Source organism: Dama dama, chromosome 15, assembly GCF_033118175.1.
Source record: "Dama dama isolate Ldn47 chromosome 15, ASM3311817v1, whole genome shotgun sequence".
In the NCBI taxonomy this organism is placed as follows: domain Eukaryota; kingdom Metazoa; phylum Chordata; class Mammalia; order Artiodactyla; family Cervidae; genus Dama; species Dama dama.
In genome coordinates, this window is record NC_083695.1 from 15,036,663 (window position 1) to 15,049,727 (window position 13,065).

A 13,065-nucleotide genomic window follows, 5' to 3' on the forward strand; every position below is an offset into this window, starting at 1 on the left:
GGGCCGGGAGGAGCAGGGCCGTCGGCCGCTTGGGCGCAGGAGGCGGACCGCGAGCCCCTCGGCGGTGGCGGCAGGGTCGGCGCCGGGAAGCCGCCCTCCGCTGGCCTGGTTCCTCGGCACTGCCCAGATTGGGCACCTAGGGATCCCCCGTGGGTGTCGGGGTCCCTGTCCCCGGTCGCGGTCCCGCCCCAGCGCGCGCGGCTCCGGCTCTAGCGCACCGCGCGGCGCGCAGGCGGGGGCGCTGTGGGCCCGACGCCGGGACCTAGCGGCCGCCCCGCCTTCTCTCCGCGCCCGCCCCCCGCGCGCCGGGCCGCCGGGAAGCAGGAGGAGACAGCTCCGGGCCCCGCGCCGCTCGGTCCGCAGTCCTCAGCCGCAGAACAGAGCCGGCGCCGCCGGAGCCTGAGCCCAGCCGGACCCACCCGACCGCCTTTGTCTGCACCGCGCGGCCGGAGCCGCGGCCCCCGAGTCGGGGACGGCTCCCCCCGCGGCGGGCGCGGGCCGATGCCCCCGCAGCAGGGGGACCCCGCGTTCCCGGGCCGCTGCGAGGCGCCGCCCGTGCCGCCCCGCCGGGAGCGCGGGGGCCGTGGGCCCGGGGCGCCGGGGGGCCGGGGGCGCGCGGGCGGCGCCGAGGGGCGCGGCGTCAAGTGCGTGCTGGTCGGCGACGGCGCCGTGGGTAAGACCAGCTTGGTGGTGAGCTACACCACCAACGGCTACCCCACCGAGTACATCCCCACCGCCTTCGACAACTTCTCGGGTGAGCGGGGCCGCGGGTGCTGGGCAGGGGGGCCCGGGGACGCAGGGCCGCCGGGAGCGGGAGTCTCAGCCCGGGCGCGGGGAGCGGAGGGCGCCTCGCGGCTCGGGGACGGACGGCGGAGCCGCGCAGGTCGCGCCCAGGTGGCCTGATCAGTTCCTGCGTCGAGCAGTTGCGTCAGGCCGACGTGGCTGGCGCCGCTGCCGCCTTTCGATCGGAAGGTGACGCGCAGGTGCCATTACCTGTGATTCGAGGGTCGGTCTTTTCCAGTCTGCGGCTGCTCTCCCGAGGGCGTCTCCACTTTCAAGAGCCGCGGAGAGCAGGGACGAGAGTGGATTTAGTGAAAATGGCATTGGAGGCGCTGGGGAAGGCTAAGTTTTGGATTAAACCAGGATAGTAAAGATGACTTACTGCCTCTGAGTCCCACCGCCCCCGTTGGCGCTGTTTTTGATTCTTAGTGTCTTTTCGGTATCTCTTAAGCTCCTGAAAGCTCTTATGTATGCGGTGCTATGTCATTTGGTTTGTAGCTACCAAGATAAAATGATCCTTCATCTTGATTTTTCAAGTCTTCTTGAAATTTATGAAAAAGTTAACATCCATGGAAGCTGGAGTGAAATGCTTTCTCTTGTTCTTTAAAAACAAACAAAAAAAAACAACTTCTTGATCTTTCAGAAAGTTTTGATGGCAAGGACTTGCTTTCATCTACCTGGAAGGCACCCTAGGTAAAGCAGTGCTGTGCTGGTGGGTTTCCCACCTATACCATTGTGTGTGTGTGTGTGTATGTGTGTGTGTGTGTGTGTGTGTGTGTGTGTGTGTGTGAATTCCCTTCCTTAACTGAGCAGTACAAACATTTATAAACAATTTAGAAAGTTGTAATGAGACAAAACTGAGTGATTCATCAAATAGAGCTCTCTGAGCAGCGCTCTGATGCAGGCCTCTCCCCAGATACCCCTTCCTAGTGGAAAAGTGGACACGGTTTCCTTTTCTCGCTTAATCCTCTCTTTGAGCTGACATGAAGAGATAAGCGGTGCCCTCCTTTATAAACAGGACAATACCGGCCGCCTGTGTTTACACATGTTCTCAAAACAAGCTGCGCTTTTGTGACAGACCCTGAAGTCACCAAACGTTTCCCAAGGGAAAACAGAGTTATTTGTGAGGTTTTCTCCTGATTTAAAACCATGAGGTTGGTTCCCACTTACCCCCCAGTGTTGTTTTTGCGTTTTTTGAAACACGTGCCATAGGAAAATAAATCTTCTGGGGTTGGGAGAAAACTCAGACCCTTCCAGGGTGCCATCAAAGGCCCTGGGCCTCTCTGCCTTCTCTGGGGGCATGGAGCAAATTGCTGGCCTGGCAGGTTTGGATTAAAAAAAAAAAAAAAAAAGCTTCCATGGAGTCCCCTTGTTTTAGGCAAGTCTTGAATTTGTTGGGGCCCCAGAATAGGAGCTGAAGGGTTTGGAGTGAGAGTGTTCATACAAACTAAAATTATTGTTCTTTTGGAAAGGGTTAAAAGAGACCCTCCCAACTACTGACAGTCCTCTCTGTCTTATTTTTAAGCTGTGGTTTCCGTGGATGGGCGGCCGGTGAAACTCCAGCTCTGTGACACTGCAGGACAGGTCAGTATCACATCACTGCTCAGTGCTGGGCAAGAAGAGGGCCTTTTTAAAGGCCTTCAAATACTGCCCCTTCTCCTTTACTGGGCCATTCTAGAGCCCCACCCCCTCCTCACAGAGGGTGGAGGTGGCGGGGACAGAGCCCCACATCAATAAAACAGGGTTTGGCACCGCTCCTTGTGGGCGGGGCAAGGGAAACAGGGTCAAGGGCGGTTCTTATCTTCTGGGAGTTTCTGATCTTATTTACTTTCTGGTTTTTATTAAAAATTGTCAATGATGCTTTGTACTCATTTCTCAGAGTAAGTTGGCGATGCCTTATAATCATTTTATTAAAGGTCAGCAAACCAAATTCTTAAGATATTGACTCAAGAAAAAGATGGAGTTCATGTCAGTAAGTGTTAATATTTCCTTTCCTAACCTGGAGGAATGAATGAACTGGGACTTGGTCCTTCAGAATCGTGAACTTTTATTTTTGTCTTGAGGGCCAGGCACTTGGATGAGACAGCCAGGGATGGGGGGGGGGGGGGGCTCAGTATGAAGTCCCCTCTGGGGTGTCCCCGAAGAGCTGGGGGTCTCCAGTCCCCCTGCATGGTGCTTACATCACTGAATTCTCACTGTGTCCTCTGAGAGCCCAGGGTCTGTCTTTGTTGTTGTTTAGTTGCTAAGTTGTTTAGTCCGACTCTTTTGCGACCTGTTGGACTGTAGCCTACCAGGCTTCTCTGTCCCTGGGATTTCCTAGGCAAGAGTACTGGAGTGGATTACCATTTCCTTCCCCATGGGATCTTCCAGACCCAGGGATCAAACCTGCATCTCCTGCATTGCAGGTGGATTCTTCCCCGCTGAGCCATCAGGGAAGCCCCTAGGGTCTGTCTTTAGAGCTTGCCAAAGCCACAGTTAATAAGCATGTATTTTCTCCAGTACTTGCTAGAGTTTGAGAAAGTGCTGGGGTAATTTATCGACAGATTAAAGTGTTCACTTCCTTTCAAAAATGTCATATGACCACCTACACTTAAGAAGTATCTGACTTTCCAGTGTCCCTAAGAGCCTTCTCCAAACCAGGGCTTCTTAGTCACTTACCCACTCCGGGACAGCAAATTCAGGGCTTTGTTTTTCAAACTTCAAAGTGACACAAGACTGGGCAGCCTCGATCCCCAGCTGAACATTGGTTTGGCAGTGGCCACAGGGCACATGTCATTGCCCAGCTGTCTCTGCTGTCTCCTTTCCCTTCTACTGGAGCAGGAAAAAAATAAAAAACCAAGCAATCTATATTTTATTGCATATGAAAGAGAAAAATCAAAGAACATACATCCTTCTCATACTTAATCTTTCTGGATGTCCTGCTGCTATTTATAATTAAAGCTTAATTGCTTTGTATAAATAAAAAAATGTTTTTCCTACCTTGGGTCACATTTTCTGATCTTTACACTGAAGGTTGTACCTTCAATAAACAGAGGCCTCCCTGCTGAAGCAAGAAGTGGCAGTTGAAGAGTCCGAGAATAAGAAGAAGGCAGGAAAACTCAAGAAACCAAAGGGCATGCCTATCTGGGGCCCTTTAGGGAGGAGCAGACAGCCCAGGGCAGGCAGCTCCCACCACTGGCTCACCTGTCAGGTTCTGATGGCAGACACAGCTTCCTGGGCTGGAGTTCCCTGCCTCATGCCTGGTTGGTGCCTGGCCCATAGTGGAGTTTGCTTGTTTGTAGACTGGATTGATAAATAAATGGAGTGCTAGGTCCTGCAAACTTAAGTCATGGCCTGCCCCTTGACGGACTATAGTCCATGGGGGAAAACAAACCATTTAGTATTGGATTGGCCAAAAAGTTCGTTTGGATTTTCCAGTAGGAACTTACAGAAAAACCCAAATGAACTTATTGGCCAACCCAATAGAACTTGTGAAGAAATCAGTGAGGTTACAGGAGGAGGAAGGCGATGTTGGTTTGAGGGACAGGATGGGTAGACCCAGGAGGAAAACCTCTGAGCAGTTTTGGAAGAGGATTAGGACTTTTACTGGGAAAACTTTGTAGAAATGATCCAGAATTATCAAGGAAGAGTTTGATTTTTTTTCTTTAGTGATCTGTTTCAAAGTTAAGGAATCACAAGAATCATTTTAGAAATGGTTTCATGAAAAAGCTTGTAATTTGGGAAATGAAAAGGTTTCAGTGCAAGTTGGTACACTTTGGTTTATTTGGAAATTTTCCTTCTGGTCTCTCAGCAGTGTTTTTGTTGAGATTCACTGTATTTCTTACCTGAAGGAGTGGTTAGTATGCCTAATAGTGTAATGTGTGAGGTCACCATCTACAGATTTACGGAAAACCACATCTTCAAAAAAACCACATCTTCAAAACTATGAAAAATACACAGCTAGGGCTTTCCTGGTGGTCCAGTGGTTTAAAACTCTGTGCTCCCCATGGAACTTTGCTCAGTGTTATGTGTCAGCCTGGATGGGAGGGGGGTTGGGGGGAGAACTGATACATATATATGTATGGCTGAGTCCCTTCCCTGTTCACTTGAAACTGTTACAACATTGTTTATCAGCTGTACCCCAATACAAAAAAGAAAAGTTTCTTCTTGGGGGAAGAAAAGACTCTGTGCTCCCAACGCAGGGGGCCTGGGTTTGCTCCCTGGTCGGGGAACTAGATCCCACATGCAACTAAAGATCCTGCATGCCACAGCTAAAGCCCAGAGCAGCCAAATCAATAAAAATAAATTTAAAAAATACACAACTGGTGAGATAAAGTCAGTTTTTCCCCGGCTCCCCAGCTATCAATTAGTACTTGTTTTGACCATTAGTAAAACTGGACAAGGTGATAGTCTTTTCCTATCCTCCCTACTCCAGATCTGATAACCTCCCTTTTTAAGGGACTTGATTTGACGCCTGCCACGTTTCCAGCCTGTGGTGGCACATTCCCCCAAGCGGTCATCATGGTAGCTTCCTGGGGATAAAGGGACTCAAGCTGCCTCCTTTCCAAACACTAGGAGAATGTGGGCACAGGTAGCTGTTGCCTGGGAATCAGACATAAGTTTCACATAGCAGCTGAGAGCTGGAAAAATAACTAGGAATTGCTTCTTATGCCTTAGGGTTTTCTTGGGGGCCTGGTGTGCATATAAAATGTGAAAGGGAGTTTTTAACACTGGACTCATTATGGAAATTTCACTGTGATCAATTTCACTCCAGTGGAATTTCACTCAATTGATCAGACTGCAGTAGCCTGTCCAATAGCAGGTGAAAACTCTTCAGCCTTCTGACTCATGAGGCACCTGGGAAAATCTTTATACTTTAAAAAAAAAACAAACTCCAGTTGCTGCTAGACTGGTGCGGCTGTCCAGCAACCTGTCAGCCCCACCCAGCCCTACCCTGAATCCCAGGCAAATCTCTGGGTCTCAGAACTCGTTTCTCTAAGGGTCCATTCCAACTGGACTCGTCACACGTACGTGTGTGGTATTTATTTCTGCAAATAGCTAAGGTTTCTGGTCAGGTGGTGAGCAGCAGGGTTTAGTTTCTGCTTTGCTTCCTGAGTCCCTCAGCCAGAACCTGCGGAAGTCTGGGAGCCAGGTTGCCGAGGCCATGCCCCAAGGCCCAGGGCTGGGTTTGCTGTTCTTTTTATTGATAATGCAGCCCCTGATCCAGGGCCCGGCCAGGCATGATGCCTGCCAGCAGTGAGGGCAGAGACTGTCCTGTGCCGCTTTCTTGCAGGCCGCTGAGAACGGAGGGAGCGTTTCATTAGAAGATCCTCGGGGCAGGGCTGCTGGCCACCTGGTTGGGCTTCTGTGTTTCTTATTTCAGCACAAAGTTGGCACTGAGAAATCCAAGACTTTTTTTTTTTTTTTCTTTTTAACTTTTGCATATAGAATGTGGAGAATTGGCAGTGACGTGGTGAGATGCCGTATTCCTTCCTGAGGATTTAGCTGGTCACCTTCAATATTGTCACTTGGTCGTCGCCCTACAAACTGAAATACAGGGCCTCAGATGAGGCACGTAAACTCTAAAGATCTAGGCTTTCTTCATCCCTAGAAAAAGTCCACAGATGCAACAAAACATGCATGTAAATAATAGTTTGTAAATAATCATAAGGGCTTCCCACGTGGCTCAGTGATAAAGAATCTGCCTGCCAATGATGAGCCACAGGAGATGTAGGTTCAATCCCTGACTTGGGAAGATCCGCTGGAGGAGGGCATGGCAACCCACTCCAGTATTCTTGCCTGGAGAATCTCATGGACAGAGGAACCTGGTGGGCTACAGTCCATAGGGTTGCATAGAGTCGGACACGACTGAAGCCAGTTAGCATGCAAGCATGCATGTCCCTGTAAGGACTGAAGCCATGTGTGTCTGTTCCCAACCAAATCCCCTAGGTCTGGTGTCCAGTGTCCAGAGTCCTGTGTGCATCTCTGTTAGTGAATGCGCACAGTGAGGCACTCAGCAGGGTGATGGTTGGTTTATATAATCAGCTCTGACTTATTCCATTCAGTTCTTCTTGGAAGTAGGGTGGGTATGCCCTTTCTCTGGTCCTTTATCTTCCCAAAGCATCATTCCTGGAGGCCTCTGGGGTTCGCGGAGAGAAAATAATGGGAGGGAAAGTAAGAGAAAAGGAAGGAGGGAGAAAAAGATAAAGTGAGATAAAAGGTGTATCCAGCAAGTGTGAGAACGTATTCACTTGTATTGTAAGTGACATTGAGAGGCACACATTCTCTGGGTCGCTGTGAGAGTGTCCAAGCCTAGGTCCTCAACTCCAGTCCTGTGTCTGAGTCCCATGATTCTGCACCAGATGTGCCCTGAGTGTGCCCTGGGTATGCACGGCACAGATGGGATGAAGTGAGCCAGGCTCACAGCTGCCATGAGGATGGGCAGAGCTGCTGAGTTCACAGACTGGGGTTTCCTGGGGTCTGCGTGAAGCCCCGAGGATCAGTATGGGTGCCATCTACATTTTAAAAGCCTGACTAAGTACCAGAGTTGAAGCAGTAAGTCTGAGTTACTCTGGCCTGAAGGCTAGAGAAAGTAAATTTTATTTTGAAAATCCATCTAACATAAGGACTTTTTCTATAGTAAGTTGCAAGCAGGTCCTGAGCAGTGAGGAAGGTTTTTGGGCAAGTTTGGCAGAGTTGGGAGTGAGGACTCTGGTTTATAGGACTTTATAGGACTCTGGTTCTTCCTTCCACTGCCTGTGGGCTTTCTGTTACCTGCCAGACCCTTTCCAGAAAAATGTTCAAACAGTCTCTGTGCTGATGAGAACTGATGTGAAAGATAACATTTGGGTGCTTGACTCCCTTGTAGGATGAGTTTGACAAGCTCCGGCCTCTGTGCTACACCAATGCCGATATCTTCCTCCTGTGCTTCAGTGTCGTGGGTCCCTCCTCCTTCCAGAACGTCAGTGAGAAATGGGTGCCAGAGATCCGGTGCCACTGTCCCAAAGCCCCCATCATCCTTGTGGGGACACAGTCGGACCTCAGAGAAGACGTCAAAGTCCTCATCGAGCTGGACAAATGCAAAGAGAAGCCGGTACCCGAGGAGGCGGCCAGGTTGTGTGCCGAGGAGATCAAAGCCACCTCCTACATTGAGTGCTCGGCCTTGACTCAGAAGAACCTTAAAGAGGTCTTCGATGCAGCCATTGTGGCCGGCATTCAGTACTCGGACTCCCAGCAGCAGCCAAAGAAGTCCAAGAGCAGGACTCCCGACAAGATGAAGACCTTGTCCAAGTCCTGGTGGAAGAAGTATTGCTGTTTCGTATGATGCTGATGGGGACCCCAGCGGGCTATGTTCCAACAAAACCCACACTAGAGGCTATATTAGCTGAAATGACTCTTTGACTGTGTAGGACCTGTATAGCGAGCGCGTGTGTATATGGATTATAGGAGGTGCTCCAATTTATGTTATTCTTTCTTGCATTTGACCTTCTTGTTTGTTTGAGCTGAGGGATGAGATACTTATGCATCTTGAAGTAAGTTAAGATTTTTTCATAACTCTGGAAATTTAGAGCTTTAGACCTTTTGATTAATTTATATCTAATATGAAAAAGGCACACCTTTGCTATGAGATAACACACATAAGAACAAAGAGGAAATGGTGTGGTTAGCCATCCCTTCCCTGAAGGCTGGCTATGGTCAGAGTAACTCAGCTTTGAAACCTCATACTTTTTTCCCCTTTATTTTAAGGGAAAAAAATCTGAGGGAAAAAAAAAGATTTCTGCCTGTAAAACCTCAAATCAGACACTTTGGTTATATTCTTTTACTCCATTGCTTAAGATTTAAAAACAACCAACAGAAAACATCCCACTGACAATGGTCCTGTGTAGACCAAAAAGGAAAAATTGTTGATGGGGGTTTTTCATCCTGAGATCATGTGAACAGCCAGAATGCCATGAGGAGTACAGTGGCAGCCTGGAGCTCTCTTTTCTTTAGGGAACGACTCACATTGAGACCAGAGTGTGATGTTTGCTGTCATGCACGTGAGCCAAGCTGCCTGAACCTGTATGATGACAGTGCTCAGGAGACCTGCCTGGATTGGTTCTAAACTTCTGGGCTTTCCCTGCCCCACCTTCAGGGAAATGAACACTCTAGCAGGGCTGGAGCAGGCAGGTGTTTCGGGAAATGAAACAAAATGTCTTTTTTTTTTTAAGTCAGCTCAAAGGTACTTCTTTGTGTACACACATGAGCACAGATATATATGTGGCTGTTCTTGCTACAGATTCAGACTTTTAACTATGGAAAAAAGAATGTGGCCACAGGAACAGCTGTGATGGAAGCCTGGCTTCCTCTTTTAACACTTTTTAGAACAGAACTCTTTTTAATGATACCTGAGATGTGATTCTAAGTGTATCTTCACACATTATGGAGCCTATGTTAAAACATGTACATCTCTTAGAACCTGTTTTAAAATGAATGCCTCTTCAAACATACTAAACCCACAGATACCTCTCAGGAGCTGGCCACAGAGACAGTGTGTAGGTCAGGGGCCGTGGAGTTGGCGGTGGCCGGGACCACAGCACCCTTGCTCACACTTTCTATACTGTAGAGCAGTCAGAAAACCACAGACTGTGACATATTTGTGTTGTTCCAGGTGGTGGCTTTTAGGGCTTTATGTTCTGGGGGAAAAAACGTGCCACATCTGGGGAGCAGGTTTACTTTGGGATGGGGTTGCTTCTGAGATGCTGAGAAGTAGCTGAAGGCGAGTTGTGATGTCAGGCTTGCACTGGTGATGCAGATCTACCAAAATCTGCCAGTAACTGGGGAAATTTCTCTAGTGCCCATAGGTAGAGGAGTTTATCTTTCTGTGGATCTTGTCCTTTTTATATTAAAAAAAATCCAATTTGTGTTTCTTCATATAAAAAGTAAATGATCAGGCTATACTTTAGGTTAGGGGCTTCTTTTTTCCTGTTAGTAAATAAAATTAACTAATTTCTTCATTTAAAAACTGAAATACATACTGTTTACTATTTATTTTTCAGTACACTGAAATTGATATCATAGTGTCCTGAAGCATTTAGTGAATAAAATGCTGAGTGAATACAACCTGAGTGAATAAAATGACTCCATTTGTGGAAATGCCACAGATGGACCCAATGAAATGCATCTGAAGCTTGGTGGTTGGTTCACGAACTCGTGAACTTCCCAGATGGGGCTCTGCCCGCCGTGGTGTGGAGTGGGGTGACGGAGGGCTATCTGACTGGTAAGTGATTTGAAACAGTATTTTTATATTAAAGCAAATGTCATGGAGTACAATGCAAGTTAATTTTTAAGACCGAACACAAAACTTGAAAGAAATTTTATGCCTGCGACAGCATGTGGGGCCACTCTTGGTCTGCTGGAGTGGGAAGCCTTTGCCACCCTCTGCTTTTAGGACCACTGATGGCCAGTGGTTTGTGAGGAACACCTTTGTGGCCTAGGTTCTAGAGCTTTACTCAAGTGTTTTATTCTTAACTTAGCTTGATTAGAGCTAATCCCTTAGCTCTAATGAGCTGTCCCATTAGAGCTAAAAATCTAGAAGGTTGACATTGAAATGCAACAGGTTTTCATATGTTGCCAAATTTGTAAGAGTACAGGTGGGACTGTAGTTGACATTTTCATCCCTTTTTACTTCATGATGAAAAGGGAGACTTGGGCAGAAAATTTTTTTTTGGCTGCACTTTGCAGCATGCAGGATCTTAGTTCCCCGACCAGGGGTTGAACCCCTTGACCCCGTCCCCTCTGCATTGGAAGTGCAGAGTCTTAACCCCTGAACTGCCAGGGAAGTCCCCAGAATGTTTTAAAAGTATGTGCTTGAGTTTTTGATTTACTTCCAAGCTCAAGCGTTGTTAAATTTACAGTTTGATATTATTGCGTAGCAGACTATCAGAGTTGTGCTTTAGGAAATGCCCTGCGTTAAGTTGCGCAGGCCAGTCATAATGTAACAATACAGGGTCCGCCCTTTTCACCAAGTGTGTGGAAATGAACCTTTTGTAATGTTAATTGCTGTGCCTGACAGACTTAAGAGAAATTTCTAAGCTCTTACACAGGGCAGGTCTTCTCCCCTAAGTCATGCTTTTCTTTTTTTAAGCAAAAATGATGGTGAGCAGAACACTCCTTTTGAAGATGCTCTCCAGGTGGTAGCAAACAAATTCTGACCTACAGCTCTTAGGGCACCTGCCTTTTCTACTAAAGAATTTCTCTGGAAGTGAAGAGAACATAAGGGAGAACACGTGGAGAAGCAGGCCCCAGAGGTGTCCTGGGAATGTGTCCCCGGCCAACAGTAGATGCCTGTTCAGGGTTGGGGGTGAGAATTCTAGGGCTACGGCTGACACGAGCAGCCTCTGGATCTTCGTGTGTGAGGGGCCAAGTGCTGGCCTCCGTCCCTGTTCTTGGAGCTGAGTCCAGGCTCAGCAGCGCTGAGTGTGGGGTGACGCTGAGGGCACGGAGGAGCCTGGTTTCCTCCTGTGTGGACAGGGCTGCCCTGCTCACTGGGCTGTTGGTGTCTGGGGTGACAGCATGTGTGCACATGCGGGGTGAGTGTCCAAGGGTTGCAGTGGCCTTGGGGGGTGCCCTGGGCCCCGCCAGCTTCACAGTGAAGGCCAGCAGGGCTCCGGATCCCTCATCTCCAGGGGCTGGACAGCACTCCTGGTCACCTAGTGAAGGACAGTTCAGTCTCCTTTGTTCCTTGTGTTGCCTCTGATCTCAGGGTATGGTTTCTTTGTATCCCCTGACCAGTCAACCACAATGGAGTGGAAAACTGGGCAGAGAGCAACTCAACCCATTGCCCATCTGCTTGTGTTCCAGAGTGCTGAAAGGCAGCGAGCCTCCTGGCCTCCATGGGCAACCTGACCCTTGCCCAGAGCAGCCTGGAAGTCTCTCCTCCCCGAGTCCCAGTCCCATCTCCCTTATCTGGGACAGGCCTTCCCAGGATACAAGGAGAGAGTTCTCAGTCCCTCAGAGGAGTTCAGAATGTCTCCACAGAGATGACCTGAAAGGAGGAGAGAAAAGTTTTCTAAAATAAATAGCAGCTGCAAAGGCCCTGAGGCAGAGCAGCAGCAGCGTCTGGCCTGTCCTGGGGGCCTGTGCAGGCAGGGGGTTGGGGATGCTGTGATCTCAGGGAGAGGCAATGATCCCTGCGGTCAGGCTGTTTGGGCTTGAATCCTGGTTCTGCTGCTTCCTGGTTGTGGTTCCTTAAGTAGCTTAACCTCCTAACCTCTCTGTGCCTAAGTGTCACGTCAGTACAGGGGCAAGTGTGGCGCCTGCCCTGGTGGCTGATGGGTTGTTGTATATAAAGGTTACAGGGGCCCATAAGCCCTAGGAAACATCCACTCATTGTTTTGTAATGTCTTCTGGGCAAGACACACAGTTGATTGAACTTGGCGACAGGCCCCTAAAGGCTTTCATCTTCATCTCTGTTAAATTTTATGAGGCTTATACTTTTTATGCTTAATAACAAATTCATTTTTCAATTTCCACTCACTTTTATAGAAGAGAGAAATACTTCAATTACTCCAGGTACATGGCACAGGGTGAATGGGTGGGCGGCAAATGTGCTGGCTCCTCACCCCTGGCTGGAAGGTGGCAAGACCCAAGACTATGATCAGAGCCCCGAGGTAGCCTGGGGTGTCGAGCGAGGCTGGCAAGTGGGTGTGGGGCCCTGCATTCCCAATCAGGCTGGGCCTCCCTCAACCTGCTTCACTTGGGAAGGCCTTGCCCAGCCAAACACACTCTTGTTTTTTTGCTCTTTTGAGCCATTTCTAGAACCTTTGTTTATTGGAGTTACCAAGTGCAACATCCCCTGTCACCCCAGGAAGCATCCACCCCTAACAATGAAACCAGGTCCTGAAGAGGTGGGTCTGCATATAACGGAGGTGCATGGGTGGGAACAAATGCTCCTCCTAAAAGGAGGCACATTCCTGGGTAGCATCTCCTCTCAGTCCCCCCTAATGCCCCATGGCCACTTCAGAATTAACTCACTGTTGGGGTTGTTATGTTACAAATGATTGCAAACTCAGTGGCTTTAAAAAAGTGCAGATTTCTTACCTCTGGTTCTGGAGGTAAGATTCTGAACTGGGTCTCCCTGGCTGAAGTCAAGTAATGGCCGGGGCTAGGGTCCTATGTGCGGGTGCCGGGGGACTCATCCTCTCCCTTATTGGAGCTCTGTGCTCACCTATGTTCCTTGACTTGGGGGCTTCCTCCACCTTCAAAGCAGTGATGGCCCGTCAAGTCTTCCTCACGTGGAATCCCGCTGACGCTCCGACCTCCCCT

At 49.1% G+C, this 13,065-nt stretch overlaps 1 protein-coding gene across 5 annotated transcripts; it reads left to right on the top strand.

The window, feature by feature from the left end:
• Positions 1 to 501: 501 nt before the first annotated feature.
• Positions 502 to 9,921, top strand: RHOU (ras homolog family member U). Of its 5 annotated transcripts, none has more exons than XR_009696050.1 (4): positions 616 to 754; positions 1,424 to 1,473; positions 2,306 to 2,364; positions 6,208 to 7,770. XR_009696050.1 is itself a non-coding variant. In XM_061161518.1 (3 exons), exons 1-3 carry the CDS (start codon positions 502 to 504, stop codon positions 8,081 to 8,083), a joined length of 768 nt encoding a protein of 255 aa, XP_061017501.1. In that variant the 3' UTR covers positions 8,084 to 9,921. The 5 variants fall into 5 exon arrangements, 1 of the variants encoding a protein (XP_061017501.1); XR_009696049.1 differs by having other exon boundaries at positions 7,628 to 7,708; XR_009696052.1 differs by having other exon boundaries at positions 625 to 754; positions 1,428 to 1,473.
• Positions 9,922 to 13,065: the final 3,144 nt, after the last annotated feature.